The 15502-nt window shown below is 29.5% G+C and overlaps 1 protein-coding gene across 3 annotated transcripts; it reads right to left on the bottom strand.

Moving 5' to 3' along the window:
- Positions 1–1710: 1710 nt before the first annotated feature.
- Positions 1711–7392, bottom strand: LOC127244167 (uncharacterized). 3 transcript variants are annotated; one of them, XM_051264570.1, is made up of 8 exons: positions 7054–7392; positions 6609–6681; positions 5975–6188; positions 5541–5614; positions 3704–5440; positions 3254–3404; positions 2456–3160; positions 1711–2121 (listed from the first exon to the last, which is right to left on the bottom strand). In XM_051264570.1, exons 3-8 carry the CDS (start codon positions 6114–6116, stop codon positions 2093–2095), a joined length of 2838 nt encoding a protein of 945 aa, XP_051120527.1. In that variant the 5' UTR covers positions 6117–6188; positions 6609–6681; positions 7054–7392; the 3' UTR covers positions 1711–2092. The 3 variants fall into 3 exon arrangements, with proteins under 3 accessions (XP_051120527.1, XP_051120526.1, XP_051120525.1); XM_051264569.1 differs by having other exon boundaries at positions 5975–6137; XM_051264568.1 differs by having other exon boundaries at positions 5975–6130.
- Between the last annotated feature and the right edge of the window lie 8110 nt (positions 7393–15502).

Raw genomic sequence — 15502 nt, 5'->3', positions numbered from 1 at the left:
TCTCCCTTTTTTTTAAAATTATAAATATAAAACAGGATTTATAATAATTATAATTTAATAAAATATATATAATATATATGTAATTTTGTAGAGAATAATTATTTTTATAATATAAATAAATAAATTTTTTAAAAATATATAGATATAATATAAATTTATAATTAACTTATATACAATAATATACATTTATATTATTATATTTATACTATCGAATTAATACACATCAAAACTCCTCAAACTCCAACCAAACCCAAACCCAAAAGAAACATCAGAATTCAAGCTCGTCTCAAAACTCAAATAAAAACTAAATTCAATCCCAAATTTCCCCAAAACCTCCTCCTAAGAGAAACACACCCAAATTTCCCCAAAACCTCCTCCTAAGAGAAACACACCCTAAGTCAAAATTATATAGAATATATATAATTAAATAAATTTTCCAATTCAATACATAAGATTTTTATAAGACAATTTCGAAAAAAGAAAAACAAATTAATTTAAAAGATTGCAAAGCTCACAAATTCAACAAACACAACTCCAGGCTCGATCTAGCACATGTTGGTTAGGATTATTAAAAAGTGAGGTATGATTGTAATAAAAAAATAGAAAAATAAATAACAACTTGGAAGCAAATTAAGTGCAGGGAAATAACATACGATACGAAAGAGAATGAATGAATTTTTCTCCTCACGTTGGATCCTTGTATTCATTCATTCCCCCATTTTAGTATTTCTTTATGGGTATTCTGTACTCTACTCTAATCTACCCTATTCCCCAGCCCATTGCAATTGGGCTCTGTTACAACTCCCTCATTAAATTCTAAACCCTCTCTCATTTTAGAATTGTGTTTATAAAACTTTAGAAAAAAAAACAAAAAAAAAACAATTATTTAATTTAATATTTTTACAAAAATAAAACAATTAATTAAAATCTGATGAGAGATCCAAAAATGAAGACATCAATAAATTTTATAGTTCAAAGTAGTTATATCTACCTTATTATTAAAAATAGAAACACCATTGGTTTTGTGGCAGAAAATGGTTGAAATCATTGAGCATCTGCAACTAGTCAATGATATCAACAAAATTATTCAATTTGAGAGACCCCACCCGCAATTAATGCATGATACTACTCCATATAATTACAATACAATACCTACACCATACCATTACCATTACCATACATACACAAAATCTGCTAATTCCACTTCATATGATTGATAATAATTTCACCTGTAGTTAATTTCAAGTCATCAACTGACTCGAGACTCACTATTCATCGACTTTTATTTTTTATTAAAAAATATCACTGTCAAATACCAATTTTTTTTATAATACATTCAAAAAAAATTATTTATTTAAAACATTAATCAAATTCAATACTACATCCAAATACACCCCTCGTGGATATATACTGTGCTTCATGGTTATTGATTTGAAAAATAATGTAACCAGAGCCTATAATTTGGAAATCACATATTCTGATAACGCCTAAAATTGGATAAAATTAAATTGAGACCTGACAGATAGACTAGACTCACTCACCCAATTTAATAGATTAATCCTCCCAATGCATCTATGAAAGTAAACTAGCTGAATATTAAGGATTGTAATTAATTAATTAATTAATATATTCAATCTAACAGTAATTGTAAAAAGTAATATCAAAATGATCACAAATAAACTATATTCAACCAGGCTAAGCACTTAAATATATGCAAAATAACATATGCAATTTATTGAACCAAGATAGCACTGTCTACAAATCTGTTCAAAGATATGGACAATTGGCAAAGATATTTGGGATCCATAACTCTACTAATATATATATTGAAGTAGTTAATTAATAATGAAATGAATTTTCATGTCTGAAACTTGTGACTTTTTAGGAAGTTTCCCATGCACAGAACTGACAGTCAGGCAGACAGCATAGCAAACACATTTATTGCTTTCATTTCTTTTTAGCCTTTATTATTCAAAGCAACAAAGCAATTATTTTTCAATAATACAGTAATAAATAATAAGATGCTGCTACAAGGGTTAAAAAGCAAGTTTACCTTTTAACTCTGCTTCACCTTCACATTCACCTTTCACCTTCACCTGGATACAAATTCAAATTCCCTACCTGCAATGCAAAGAAATTTAACCACTCTAGCTCAATAATACACAACAAAAATTTACCTAGAATATTGTAACATGTATTATGACCTAAAGTGTAGAATTTACCATGACATGGCATTATTCTTGCATTTTATTGAATGGAACAAATAGAAGTTATGCCATAAATAGATGCTGTGAGCATTAAATAAGTGCAGCCATGAATGTAGGTGCCACTGCCATATGATATATGTGAGAAGCAAGTAGGGATGGGGACGGGTCGGGAACGAATGATCGATCGATCTTGTGTAACGGGTATAGTATGAGATGAGATTATAATTAATATCAAGGTTGTAGTCTACCTGTCAATTCAACCACCGTCTCATTTACGAGTTCTTCCATCATCTTCCCTTCGATTTCGACGCCAAGATTATTAAGTTCGAGCCTTGAATTATCATCCCACCCCTTGCCTACCACCTCCCTCTGCACCGTCCTCTCCACGACCAGGCTGTTGTCGTCCCCACAGTCTTCTGGAACATATCTCATCTGGCCAGAGAACCATGTGTGCAATTTGGCCCACACCTGGTCCAGCATTGTGGAGGACGTACTTTCCAGTGTGCAGTTGTTGGATTCGGTAATCGGACTGGCTTGCTGGCCCGAGCTTGCGATGTCCGCGAGTGCTGCATTTACGCAGTCGAACACGAGCTTCTGCAGCGATCGCTTTTGTCTCCGTATGGCCTCGTGGAATGTCTCCTTGTCATTTGAATTAATGTACTTGTCTCTTAAGGATGGATCCAGTGGGCATTCGGGTGAGTAGAATCTGGCTAGAAATGAATTCGATGGCACCTCATTTTGGAGACCGGCTACGGTCAATAGTGTCTTGACAAAAGAAATCCAATCTTGTTGCTCTCCTTCCATCCCTCGAGTTGTTAAGGATTCCCTTTTTGGGTATGATGAGGCTGTGCCAACACATGAGTCGTCACGAGAGAGGGTTCTGGCAATGGAGCCAATCGGCGGTGACTTGTCAATCAAATTTGAAGTAATAGGATTAAGTGGCAACTCAAAACCTGAAATCAAGGTTGCGAAAAATATCAAGCGAATTAAATAAGGAATACATTCGAAACATGTGAGTGCACAAACTTAAAGGGAAAATTGTTTACCATGAGGGTCAGGTTCTGCGTAGAGAGGGGATACTTTTTCCCCATGCTCATTATCTTCAAACAGGGGATCTAACACAGATATTGGACTCGGCTGGTCCAGATTTTCGCCATGATTCCCTAATGCAATGGGCATTTCCATGGGAACTTCCATCTGCCAAAGTACAAGTGTATAATATAAACAATTTGAGATTCAAATTCAAGATATGAAAATGAAAAAAAAATCATTAGCCAACATTGAAGTGGTTATATACCAAATCAAGACTAGAAATAGCTTTTCACCATATTTCTGCGCCAAAACTTAAGTATAGCTAGAAGAGAAATTAATAAATATATTATTGCTCAGCTTCTATGTATTAATGAGATATTTCATAAACTTCTCTTCTGGGAAACAAAGTAGGAACTAAATGAATAAATAGTTGACATGAAAATCAAGGGAAACAATTAAATTACCTGAGAGGGTAGCATGCTCTGCTTGTAAATTAGATCTGATAAAGATGGTTCACCAGACTGCTCCATTAAGACCGACGACGAGCGGTTGGGCCCTTTGTTGATAACACTTTTGGTGGAGCAGAGATCATCTTTGGACTCAGACTTGTGAGATTTGTCTTTACTAGTTTTTTTGCTCCTAGAGAAAAACAAACTAGAAACTTTCCCTTTGAATGATGCTTTAGTCCTTCTCGTCTTTATTTCTTCCTTAGGAGTGATATTGCCTTTATCAGAAGCTGAAACATCTGAACTGATCCTGGAAGTGGAAGACACTGGAAGAGATTTTGACCTCGTAAGACTCCTCGACAAGTCATCCATATTTTCATCTGTTCCTTGCTTGCCACCTAAAAGATAATGTAAATTTACGGGCCCTTCATTAGAGCTGTCTTCTTTCCCAATCATAGTGCTCTTCTTTGCCTCTGACAGAGCAAGCATTTCACCCAACGTGCTGGAGCTTTTTCGAACAGGTCTATGCTCTTGAGAGCTTCCATTAGATGCCATCATGGCCCACCTTTCAGAGAGGCGTCTCTTTGCTTCTCGGCAAACTGATGACTCTGGAGAATATGAAGCTCTGCTGAAGGAGGAGGTTGAGTATGGGCTACCAAGCCTATTGGCATAGTCCCACGACTGCCTAGATACAGGTGACATGACTTCTGAATCAGTGAGAATGCCAGTCGGAAACTCAATCTCTGATTTATTAAATGAACTTTCATCCGCCACATAGGCGTTGGAAAACACTGAGGAAACCAACACTTCGTCTCTGTGGCGCCTTTCATGTTTTTCCTGCACTTGTAGAGCGACTGTTTTTGCAACTTCTTGTAATTCCTTATTCACATTGTCCTCTACATCCCCAAAAAAGTCTTCACTGTGTATCCTTGCTGATTGTGACCGTGGAGAACCCAAAGCCTTATCGTTAATATTGCCGAGGCTAGGTTTCAGAACTACTATTCGAGTTGGTTCGGTGGGACTATCATATTTATTCCAACTTCCAGGAGGGGAGCTCTCCGGGGGTCCTTTCTCCAATCTGTTTGGCTGAACAAAGGTACCCATTCTCTTATGCTTACCTTCTTTATCCCCAGATCCATCCAAGTTGTTTCCTTCTGCCGCTTTTGAAGGTTTAAGGACAGTGATACACTTTCCTTCCAAGTGATGAGAAAGTGAAGGCAGGTTGTATAGTTGCTGAGACAACAAAGAACTTGGTTCTTGCATACACTCCAGGAGCAAGTCTCTGTTGGAATTCAAAACCTCTAATGCATCTTGAAATTGCTTGGATTGGCGAAGTTTTTCATCCATAGACAAGCGCTTTGCTTCAGCAAACTTCTGTCGTATTAGCACCATCCTTTTTTCATCTGCAGTTCCATTGTGTCTCCCCTTATGTACACATTTCGGCGATTGTTCCCAAACTTCATAGACATCCTTATATTCACTTGAATCAACATAGTGAACAAATCCATTCTGTTGCTCCCAGTTACTCATAGGTATATCTGAATGAGATCGGGGATGAGTTTTGGTATGGCTTCTTTGCATCATGGATTCAGCATCCTGTGGCGGAAGGGAATCAAGCCCCATTAGTTTTGCAACTAAATTAGGTGGATTACGTCTGGAATCCGCCTCTTTGGACATCTCTTGAGCAATAAGCATCTTCATGGGCGTTCCATTTGATGTTCTGTTTGAAGAGATGTTCCTCAACCCTGCTGCCACCTGTAAGCCTCGCATCAGATCAAAATAAATGCCGCATTCAGGATGATGTTTCAGCAAGTTCTTTTAAAATTTGGTAATATCATTAGTACAGAGATTTTACCGCATTTTCTTCTGCTTGGTCAACCGATGGACTCACCCTTGATACATCTGAACTGGTCCTTGAAATGGGAGAGCCTATGAATCCAGTTAATATGTCAACAGCCTTGAGTTGCAATCCAACTACATAATCATAGATGAAAAGAGGGACATATAGGACAAGGAAAAGCTGCTGTTGGAAACAGTTTCAAAAGCTGATGCCGTCAGCAACAAACTCGAACCATTAAACGTGTAACTTACATACATCTTAGCTTAGTTTTGTTCTCAAAATAGCGAGCAATGTTAACAAGAAAAGTACCAGTTGATGGTAATACACTTCGAAAGCAAGCTATTTATCTAAATTTAATGGCATCACAGTTCATAGACAACACTAGACTTCAAACTTGTGTTAATAAACTAAAAAAAGTAGTAGAACAGAGACTTAGAAAGAGAGCTCACCATCCCGATGTGGTCTATCAGTGAGAAGTCGGTTTGCAGACACCCCTAAGTTCAACTCAAAGAGGTTCACCATTCTTCCCAAGCACCCTGGATAAGTTTTCTCAAAATTGCAAACCTTTCCATTCTTGGAAGTACCATTCATCTCGCCACCTGGAACTGGATACTTCACGGCATTAAATTATTGAAAGAACTAACTTGACGAAAGAAAAGTAACCTAAAGAAAAAGTAAAAGAATAATAGCTGAGATAGCAAGAAAAGTATTTGGAAGTGAAAAAAGAAGTCTTGAAGTTGAAGATAAAAAGGTAAGCTACTTTTGAAAATTTCAATCACCACATAGCCTAAACCCATGATACAACCATTACAATAACCAGAATCTAAACATATAAGAGAAGGAAGTGAAGAAATGTGGACAAAATTGGATGTATGGAGGAAGTAGAAGTCAACTAGAAGAACCACATAGCAGTGTACAAGAGGAAGGATTTCCAAAAATTCTTTCAAACTCTCTCGAGCATCAGAAGCAAAAGATGAGTGGGGAAGAGTAGAAGATACACTTTGATAAGCTAACTCTCTCCGATCCCATTATAAACACCGAATCCAATAGAATTTTACAAAATTAAAAAATCTTGTAACTTACATCCGCACAAAAATTTGTCGGAATTGAAGCTGCTTCTCTTCCCCGAGCAACCTCTCCCTGGACAGATTTGGGCCTGATACATCATTTTCTGAGTTCAGCACAACAATCATCATACATAAAAAGCTAAATTTATAAATTGCAAAAATAGACGGGCAGAAAAATGTCAGCAATCACGCGAAGTGGACGCTTAGACTTCAAATTATATACAGCAGAAGGTAATGACCAAAATCATCAAAAGAATTTAACCTTTATATTAAAGTTAAAAAACAAAGGCCAAAACATCACTAAATCATTAGGTAAAAAAAGCTGCACTTTCAGCCGACAAAAATTAAACAAGCCATAAGAAGAATCGGATTCGAAGTTCTTCTTCACACTGGAAAACTGAGATCGAATGACAGTAACCCGAGACAGAGACCAAAAACTAGAAAACGAAACAAAAAAGCACCTCAGAAGCTCCGAAATCGCCAGGGAACTACAGAACGAAAACTTCCAACGCCAAAATCCAACAATGCCAACACGAAATCGACAACTAATTCTTCTGCTTTCCACCGCCGGAAAAGTAGCCTTCTTATCAACAAGCAGCGGAGCTCCACCAGAACGTTACAGCAACAACATCAATAAATTAAAATACATCAAACTCGCTGCAACAATAAATACATAATTCCGGTCACAATGCCGCCGGAGATTCGCCGGAAATCAAGCAGTTCTCTCTTCCCCAGCATCTCTCCGCTCCACCGACTCTTTGTCGGACTCAACCCGCGGTTTTTAATTCTGATTTATTTATCAATTTCGATTACGTATGTGGAAATTAATAAATTTATGTCACTATAGTAATTAATGAGAAACACAATGAATAAATTCGGGATGTTTTGGCGGTGGTCCTTACAATTTCGGTAAATACGGTTTGGCCCCATAAAAGTCATACACAATTTAATGATAATAAATGTATTATTATATTTATAATTTTTTAAAAAATATACCCAAAAAAATGATATATTCATAAATAGGGATATTTTAATTTTATCTTGTATATAGATAAAATTGCTGTACTAATAAACAATTCCTTCAATAAAATAAAATAATCATGAAAATATAAAGTCCTTTGTCCTTATATAAACACTTGTCACGCGACAGCTGTAAAATACTCAAAATATACTGTATAAAGATTAGGTACAGCCGTACAAAGGGTTTTCCATGCTTAATTAATTAATTAATAGAAGAGAATTAACAAAAATAAAAATGAAGCAACGGTCATAATAATTAGAGGCAAAATAAAGAAATGAATATTAATTTTTAAGTGAAGTGGTTATTGCATGATTTGGCTTAAATTTTAGGATGTGTTTGGGGGTCACTTGTTGGGTTTTCTTTTCTTTGCTTAGACTATAGTCAAATAAAAAAAATTAATTTATAATTAATATGTAAATTAATGAGAAACTAGTTATACTTGTACTTATTTGGTAAGCATTTATTGAAGCATGAAAATTTGACAGTTTGGTTAGCCATTGAATTTTAATTTTGGGATTTAGAAGAGCAACGGCAACATTAGAGAATCCTATGGCGAAGAAATTGGGGAACAAGCTCAGAGGCCCTACGTTCAACCACCGTGTCCCCCAATTGTCACACACTTCTTGTCATAGATTAGATCATTTTTTTTTTTTTTTTTTTTTAAAGTTTATCTATTTTTCATTTGATTTATTAGTAAAATAATTATATATTTGTATTTAAATAGAAAATTAATACTTATGAATCATGTATACAAAAATGATAAAAATAATATTTTTGGATGAGACGGATGAATATATATATATATATATTAATAGTAATTTAGATGGTGGCGGTTAGAGTGCTGATCCAGCACTGTACTAATTTGATTAAGATAGCATACTAAGTTAAAATAATTAGTATTTCATCATAAGACATATAAGATATAATGTATTATGGTTATATACTGTGCTATGATGTATACTCGGTTTATTGTGATGATATCACAATATTTTGTTTTATATTGAATTATATAAGGTATCATGTTATATATTACTCCCTCATTTCCACATACTGTGTCTGCTACGCTGTAGATACGGTATTTTAGGAGCGGTGTAATTAGTAGATAATTAAGAATGTATTAGTGAAAATAATTATCCTATAATATAAATAATTATAAATTAAAATAACTAATTAGTTTAATTAAAATTTTAAAAAATAAAATTAAAAAGTTTAAAATGAGATTAAAGTGTCTAATCATTTTAAAAAAAAAATGATATGGTATGTGAGACGAATAGAAACGGCAACGTGGACATGGTATGTGGGACGGAGAGAGTATATTAATATTTATTGTGTGAATTATATATTGTATTGTAAGTGTTTAATTTGGTTATTAAGCTAAAATTAGAATAAATTATTTTATATGTAATTATATAATATGCTAGCAATATATTATATTAAGATGTGTTGTCATATTTATACTATATATATTTTCTAAATATGTAATGATTAAGTTAAAATCGTATCAGCATAGTAATCAAATAAAAGGCGGGATACTACGAGAAAAATTAACTTACGTTTATAGAAAATCACAATTGCCTAATAAGAAAAAAAATTAAAATCAAATTTTAAAGAAGCGTAAACTCTATTTGTTAGTGAGAAATAAGTTTTGAATTTAAATTTATTAAAAATTTAAATCAAAATAATTATTTTAAATATATTGATCTAATATTTTGAATTTTTTTTTTTAAAATATAATATTAAAAAATAGATTTTGATTTAATAATTTATTTTTTTTATATTAAAATTAAAAATGATATGAACATTCTACTAGCAAAAACAGCAATAATCTTTGGAAATGAGTTTGTTCATAGTTAAGTAAGCGGAGATGTCTCGCCAACAAGACTATTAGCTGAAATCACTCAATTTTAACACCAAAAGACAAGTGTTCGTTCACTTATGCTTTTATTTGGTATCTTTGATTGGATATTTTTGAAATAACCATAATCACTTTATATTATATTCATATAAACTTTGAAAATGATTTATATATTTTAAATATTTGATGAAATAGCTATTGTTATTAACATTATTATTTTCCTACTGCTCTGAAAAAGTCAAAAATATGCAACTTTTAGGTTAGGGTAGGTGAAAATGTTAGGTTAGAATTAATAGAAGAAAGATTGTGGGCATTAAATAAGAGGGGAAATCCATGTTATGATTGAAATTGGCTTACGCAATATTGTCCTAATTCTGTTCACGTAACATTTTTTAATAAAATAATTTTTTTATATATATTATAAAAAATATATAAATATACACATATTCATATAATATATATATATATTATTTACACATAAAAAATCAATCATTGACATAAAATATTATTTTGTATATTATCATACAAAAAAAATCAATTTATCTAAACACATTAAGCGAACAAACTGCATGCATATATTTAATATTTATTTCCAAACTCGCATAACTTTATAAGTTTGTTGTTGTTATTATTATTATTATTATTTAATAAAGTTATAAAATATAATTTCATTAAGAAACATGCATTAGCATTACCATTTATATCATGTGTTTGCTTTCACTTAAAACCATTCTCAATGCAACAACTTTTAATAACAATATACTCCCTTCATGCCATGTAATGTGAGATGATTTTTTTTAGTTAGGAACACAATATTTTAGATAGTGTAATTCACTATATAAATTATGATAATTATAATATTACTTAATTATTTTCATATAAATGATGTTATTATTATTTATAAAATAAAATTAATATATAATATATATATTTAAATATATTAAACAAGATATCTCAATAAAAAATATATATTATAAATATCATTTTATAGAGAATAAAATTTTATATAATACAAATAAAAAATATGTATATTCATTTATCTATAATTAATATAAATTAATTTTATAAAAAAATAATTTTAAATATAAATAAAATTATTTATTTATTAAGAAGATAGGCTAAAATAAAAGAGTTTTGAATAGATTTTATAGTAAGAGTTTTGAAATTAATTAAATTAATTTATATTTATTAAATATATTTAAAATTATTAAATTTATCAAAAATAAAAAATAGTCATCTTATATGAGACGAACTAAAAAAAAAATCATTTATGGCTTGACGAAAATAGTACAATTTACTCATAAACAAAAAATACTTTAATAACATTTTTATAATTCCGATAACTAAGAAAAGAAATTCAATTTTTTTTTAAATACTAGAGAAGAGAACTAAATTGTTTAATTGGTGATGATTATTACTGCAGTTTAGTTTAAAGTAGTTTAAGGCCGTGTTTGACAATTAACTGATAGCTGTTAGCTGATTCAATTAGCTGGTTTGACTAGCTGATTCGATTGGCTATTTGTATTAAAATGTTTGGTAAAACAACAGTTTGATATTAGCTGTTTATACGTAAAATGACAATTGAGGACATTTCTATTTTATTCTTGTTTATAATATATTCAATTATATTCTTTTGAGTTTAGAATATTTAAAATTTTTTGTTATTAGTTATTGAAACTTGTAAAAGTGTTATAAAAATATTTATTTTTATTACAGTTAGATTTAAAAAATAATATATTTTTATTAAAATATATAAATAATTTTTTTTTAAATGATGTAAAATATAAACTAATAAACTTTTCGTGTATATATTTATTATGTTAGTTATCTATTAGTTCATTATATTTATAATTTTCAATAAATTTAATTTATTTTTAGTATAAAATTTATATAATGTAATTTTAATAAAAAAATAAATTATTAATATTTATATTTTTTATTTTATGTTGATTTTAATAAATTTATATATTTTACAATTAAAATAATTTTTATATAAAAATTAATTATTTTAAATTTATAAAAGTAAAATTATAATATAATAAAATATTCTAATATAATTAATAAATAATCAAAATATATTTATTTGTGTAAAATGTATAATAAATTTTTAAGGGCATATAAGGAAAAAAAAATTTTTTTACAGAAAAAACTATTTCACGCTGGGTAAGTTAGCTTGTCAGAAATTAACTTTTTGGTACAAAAAGCTATTCCAAAAATATAATTTACCAAACACCTAAATTAGCTTTTTGACTGGTCAAATAGTTAAAGTTGTTCAATAAACTAAAAGCTCTTTAGAAAGCTATTTGCCAAACACCCCCTAAATATACATTCTGTTCAGTAAAAATAACATATTTGGATTAACATATTTGGATTCAACACGTAAATTAAAAAACTTAATATTTTAAAAATATAATTTAAGGTATTTATGAAAATTTAATTAATAATTAATGATAGTAAAAAAATAATATAATAAAAGCAGTATAATTATAGTAAATAAATATTAAAAATTTAATTTTATCAAATTAATAATGAACTAAAATTAACATAGGGACAAAACAAACTAAGAATGTATTTGATAATATTATATAAAAATAAATAATATATTTTTATTGAAATAGTAAAAATTAAACAATAAAAAAATAAAAATAAATTGCAAAGTAAACACACTCTGACACTCAATATAAAAGAATTAAATAAAAGAATTAAATTGCAAAGTAAAGAGATTAAATAATAAAGAAATACTAATTTACAGTGACTAACAAACAATAAAAGAATTTATTTATACCTAAACCCTTATTATCATTTATTTTTACAAGTTAATAACATCAAATAATAACATAGCTCACATTACATCAAGGGATAGAAATTAGAAGTTCAAACCGAGGGATCACTAACTATAATTCAACCCAAATTAATTATAAAATAATTTTTTAAAAAAGTATGAAATAGTGAAGTGTTAAAAGTAGATTAAATTTTAAAAAAGGGTGCAAATTCTCAAGAATGTAAGTCTGTTTATTTTGATTTTTTTACTATGCATTTATTATATTTTTGTAAAAATATATTTTTTTTAGTTACATAATATTACATCCAACTATCATTTAAATACAAAACATACTACTAGAGTAAACAAAACGTAATTACAAACATTGGTATAAAACAAATAGCTCATGCATCTCAGTGGGTTTTCTTCACCACGTAATGCAGCTTAATTAATATGCCAAGATTTTTACAAATAAACAAAATAAAAGAAATTTCACAAAACGACAACAGTAACAAGATTATGCTAAACTTTAATTTTTCTTTACTTTATTTGTGCAGATGATCATGATTATATAATACTTCCACAAAATTGCACGTTTTGGTGCTTCAAAAGATTAAGGAAGATTCCAAATTCAATTATGATAATAAGTTCCAGCCAATGCAATTAATAATAATAATAATAATAATAATAATAATAATAATAATAATAATAATAATAATAATAATAAAATCAATATTCTAGTAATAAGAATTCGATTGAATTTACATATATTCCCTTTTGAAAACACTGAGAAACATTTTATATTTAACTTTGACAATGTTGGAATAATCTAAAAATATTGCAGGCAAAAAATAGATAATAGACAAGATTACACCCACAAAATATCAAAAAATAATATCAAGTTAACAATGAGTGTGTTTAGTTTGAATTTCAAAATTGAACGTAAATGATTTTTAATAATATATATTTTTATAAAATATCACATTCAAATATTATTTTAATCAAAAGAAAAAAAATTATAATTTGTAAATAATTAAAAAATATATTAATAAAAATAATTATTAAACAATATAAATAATTATAAATTAAAATTAATATAACTAATTAATTATAACTAAAAATATTAGTAAAATTTAAAATAAGACTAAAATTTATAATTATTTTTTTAAGAAAGAAAGAGGCAAATTATGCAGTATACTATAATATATACATTGATTCACCAACTTAAATAATTTAATGTTCGTGGAAAGTAAATAATGTATCCAAGTCTAAAATAATTTGGCCTATTCAGCATTCACACAATAATAATATGCATATATCAAATAGGTATATAAACATCTAAGTCAGGGGACAATATTGTACATGTCAACCTGCCTGGCATATTATCCTAAAAGATTGACTAGTATGTCATTTCATCATTATTGTTGATTTTTTATTTTTAATTTTAAATAAAGGCCAATATCCCTTTCTAAATGAATATCTAAAAATGGAACTAATCAGGGCCATGCACTGTGCATGCATGCCTGCACAGGTCAACATATTATTTTATGGCCACTAATATGATGATTGCTATCATTAAATAAAATGATTATTCGCACCATTATTTGAACAGAAAAATAAATAAAAATGAGCTATTTAGCAGAAATAAATAAACACATAACAATTACATAACTAGTGTTAATAAATAGCTTTAGTAACTTGTAGTAAAGTATTTACTTTAGTTCACTTTTACATCATGCTATCTAAAAGAAAATAAACTTATCATTCTAAATAAATCAAATTTCATACTTCTTCATGCTAAAACATTTTTCAAACACAAAGCATAATAAACACACCCAAAATTGACTGATTATCTAATGGACCATCAAATTACTTGGCTTAGAAAGGAAAAGTGTTACAGAAACACATATAATAATATAAATAAATAAATAAAATTGTAGCTCTATTTATTTCTTTTCACCTAAACTTTATATCAAACATATCCTCAATCTCAACTGGAAATTAGAATTAAAATCCAAATCCAAAGTATTATGAAGGAGATATCATAGCTTTAAATGATTCACTTCAGAAAAACTTTGATACCTACTTTTATTCCTATTATAAGTGACCCATCCAAGCTACAAATTTTATATTATTTATAATCATTGTGGGGATAATTATACAGCAATAAAAAATATGTTCCGTAGAAAACTAATATGGGTGACTTAGTATCAAATTTGAAGAAATAAATCTACTTAAAGTAAGGGTGAGGAAAAGATATTACTTGCAAGAAAGCTTATCAAAATGGAAACAAAAACTGCAATATACTAGAAAGTGAATCATAAATATATGCACAATATATGAGGTGAAAAAAATATAGTGAGCAGATTGGGACATATGTAAAGTCAATATCACTGTCCACTCCAATTTCCACAAGTTAGTGCAAAGCCTTTTATTGTCAACTAACTAAACGCACCAAAATGTAACATAACTTGTGTTCAAGAAACAAATAAATAAATGATAAATAAAAACATGAATAAGACAACAAATAGCCATCAAAATTCAATGCATACCAAACAACTGGTCTAATGACCACTAGCCTAAAAGAAACATATACCAATCAAATGTTATTCTCAAAATGACAAAAGATATCCATCCAAAGGAAGAAGTCATCCTTAGAGATCACCCAAGTTTCAGAAACTTTGGGCTGTGGCTAACCAAGAACAATCTCAATAAACAAAATCTGGCTTTAATGATACTAGATTTAAAATTCAAAAAACAGTATATGAAATTTAAATCCATGGAAGGTTTTGAGAATTGTTATTACATCCAGATTCACCCCGGATTCAAAGTGTACTAAGCCATTTTGTTATGACCAGAAATGGGGCAAGCCTTGGATAAACAATATCCTAGTAGGTGGTCTTAGAACAGACATGCATCAAATTGGGAGATCATTAAGATAAGCAAGCACATAGGTGGACAAATCTCCAAAACTAGGCAGGCATCAAATGAGCAGCTTCAAACTAGGCAGTCTTCTAATTAAAAATGAGCCCCTAAAAACAGACTACTAAATAGGTTGGTTTTCTCAAATAGGTGGATAAGCTCAATCTACCTTCTTATTAGGTTGGACACCCTATGTATCTTCCATGTGGGTCCTTGTTCGCATGGAATGGAACACTATTTCAGCTCAAAACAGATCATATGCCTCTATGGAATTGATGTAAACTACAGAGTTGCGGCCTGCAGTTACCACCCATTTATGTACTTATTCTGGCAATGATTTGTTATGTTCAA

This window comes from Andrographis paniculata, unplaced genomic scaffold (assembly GCF_009805555.1).
Source record: "Andrographis paniculata isolate CXL003 unplaced genomic scaffold, ASM980555v1 Contig9END, whole genome shotgun sequence".
NCBI classification, from domain to species: Eukaryota; Viridiplantae; Streptophyta; class Magnoliopsida; order Lamiales; family Acanthaceae; genus Andrographis; species Andrographis paniculata.
This window is presented reverse-complemented; position numbering and strand designations above follow the sequence as displayed.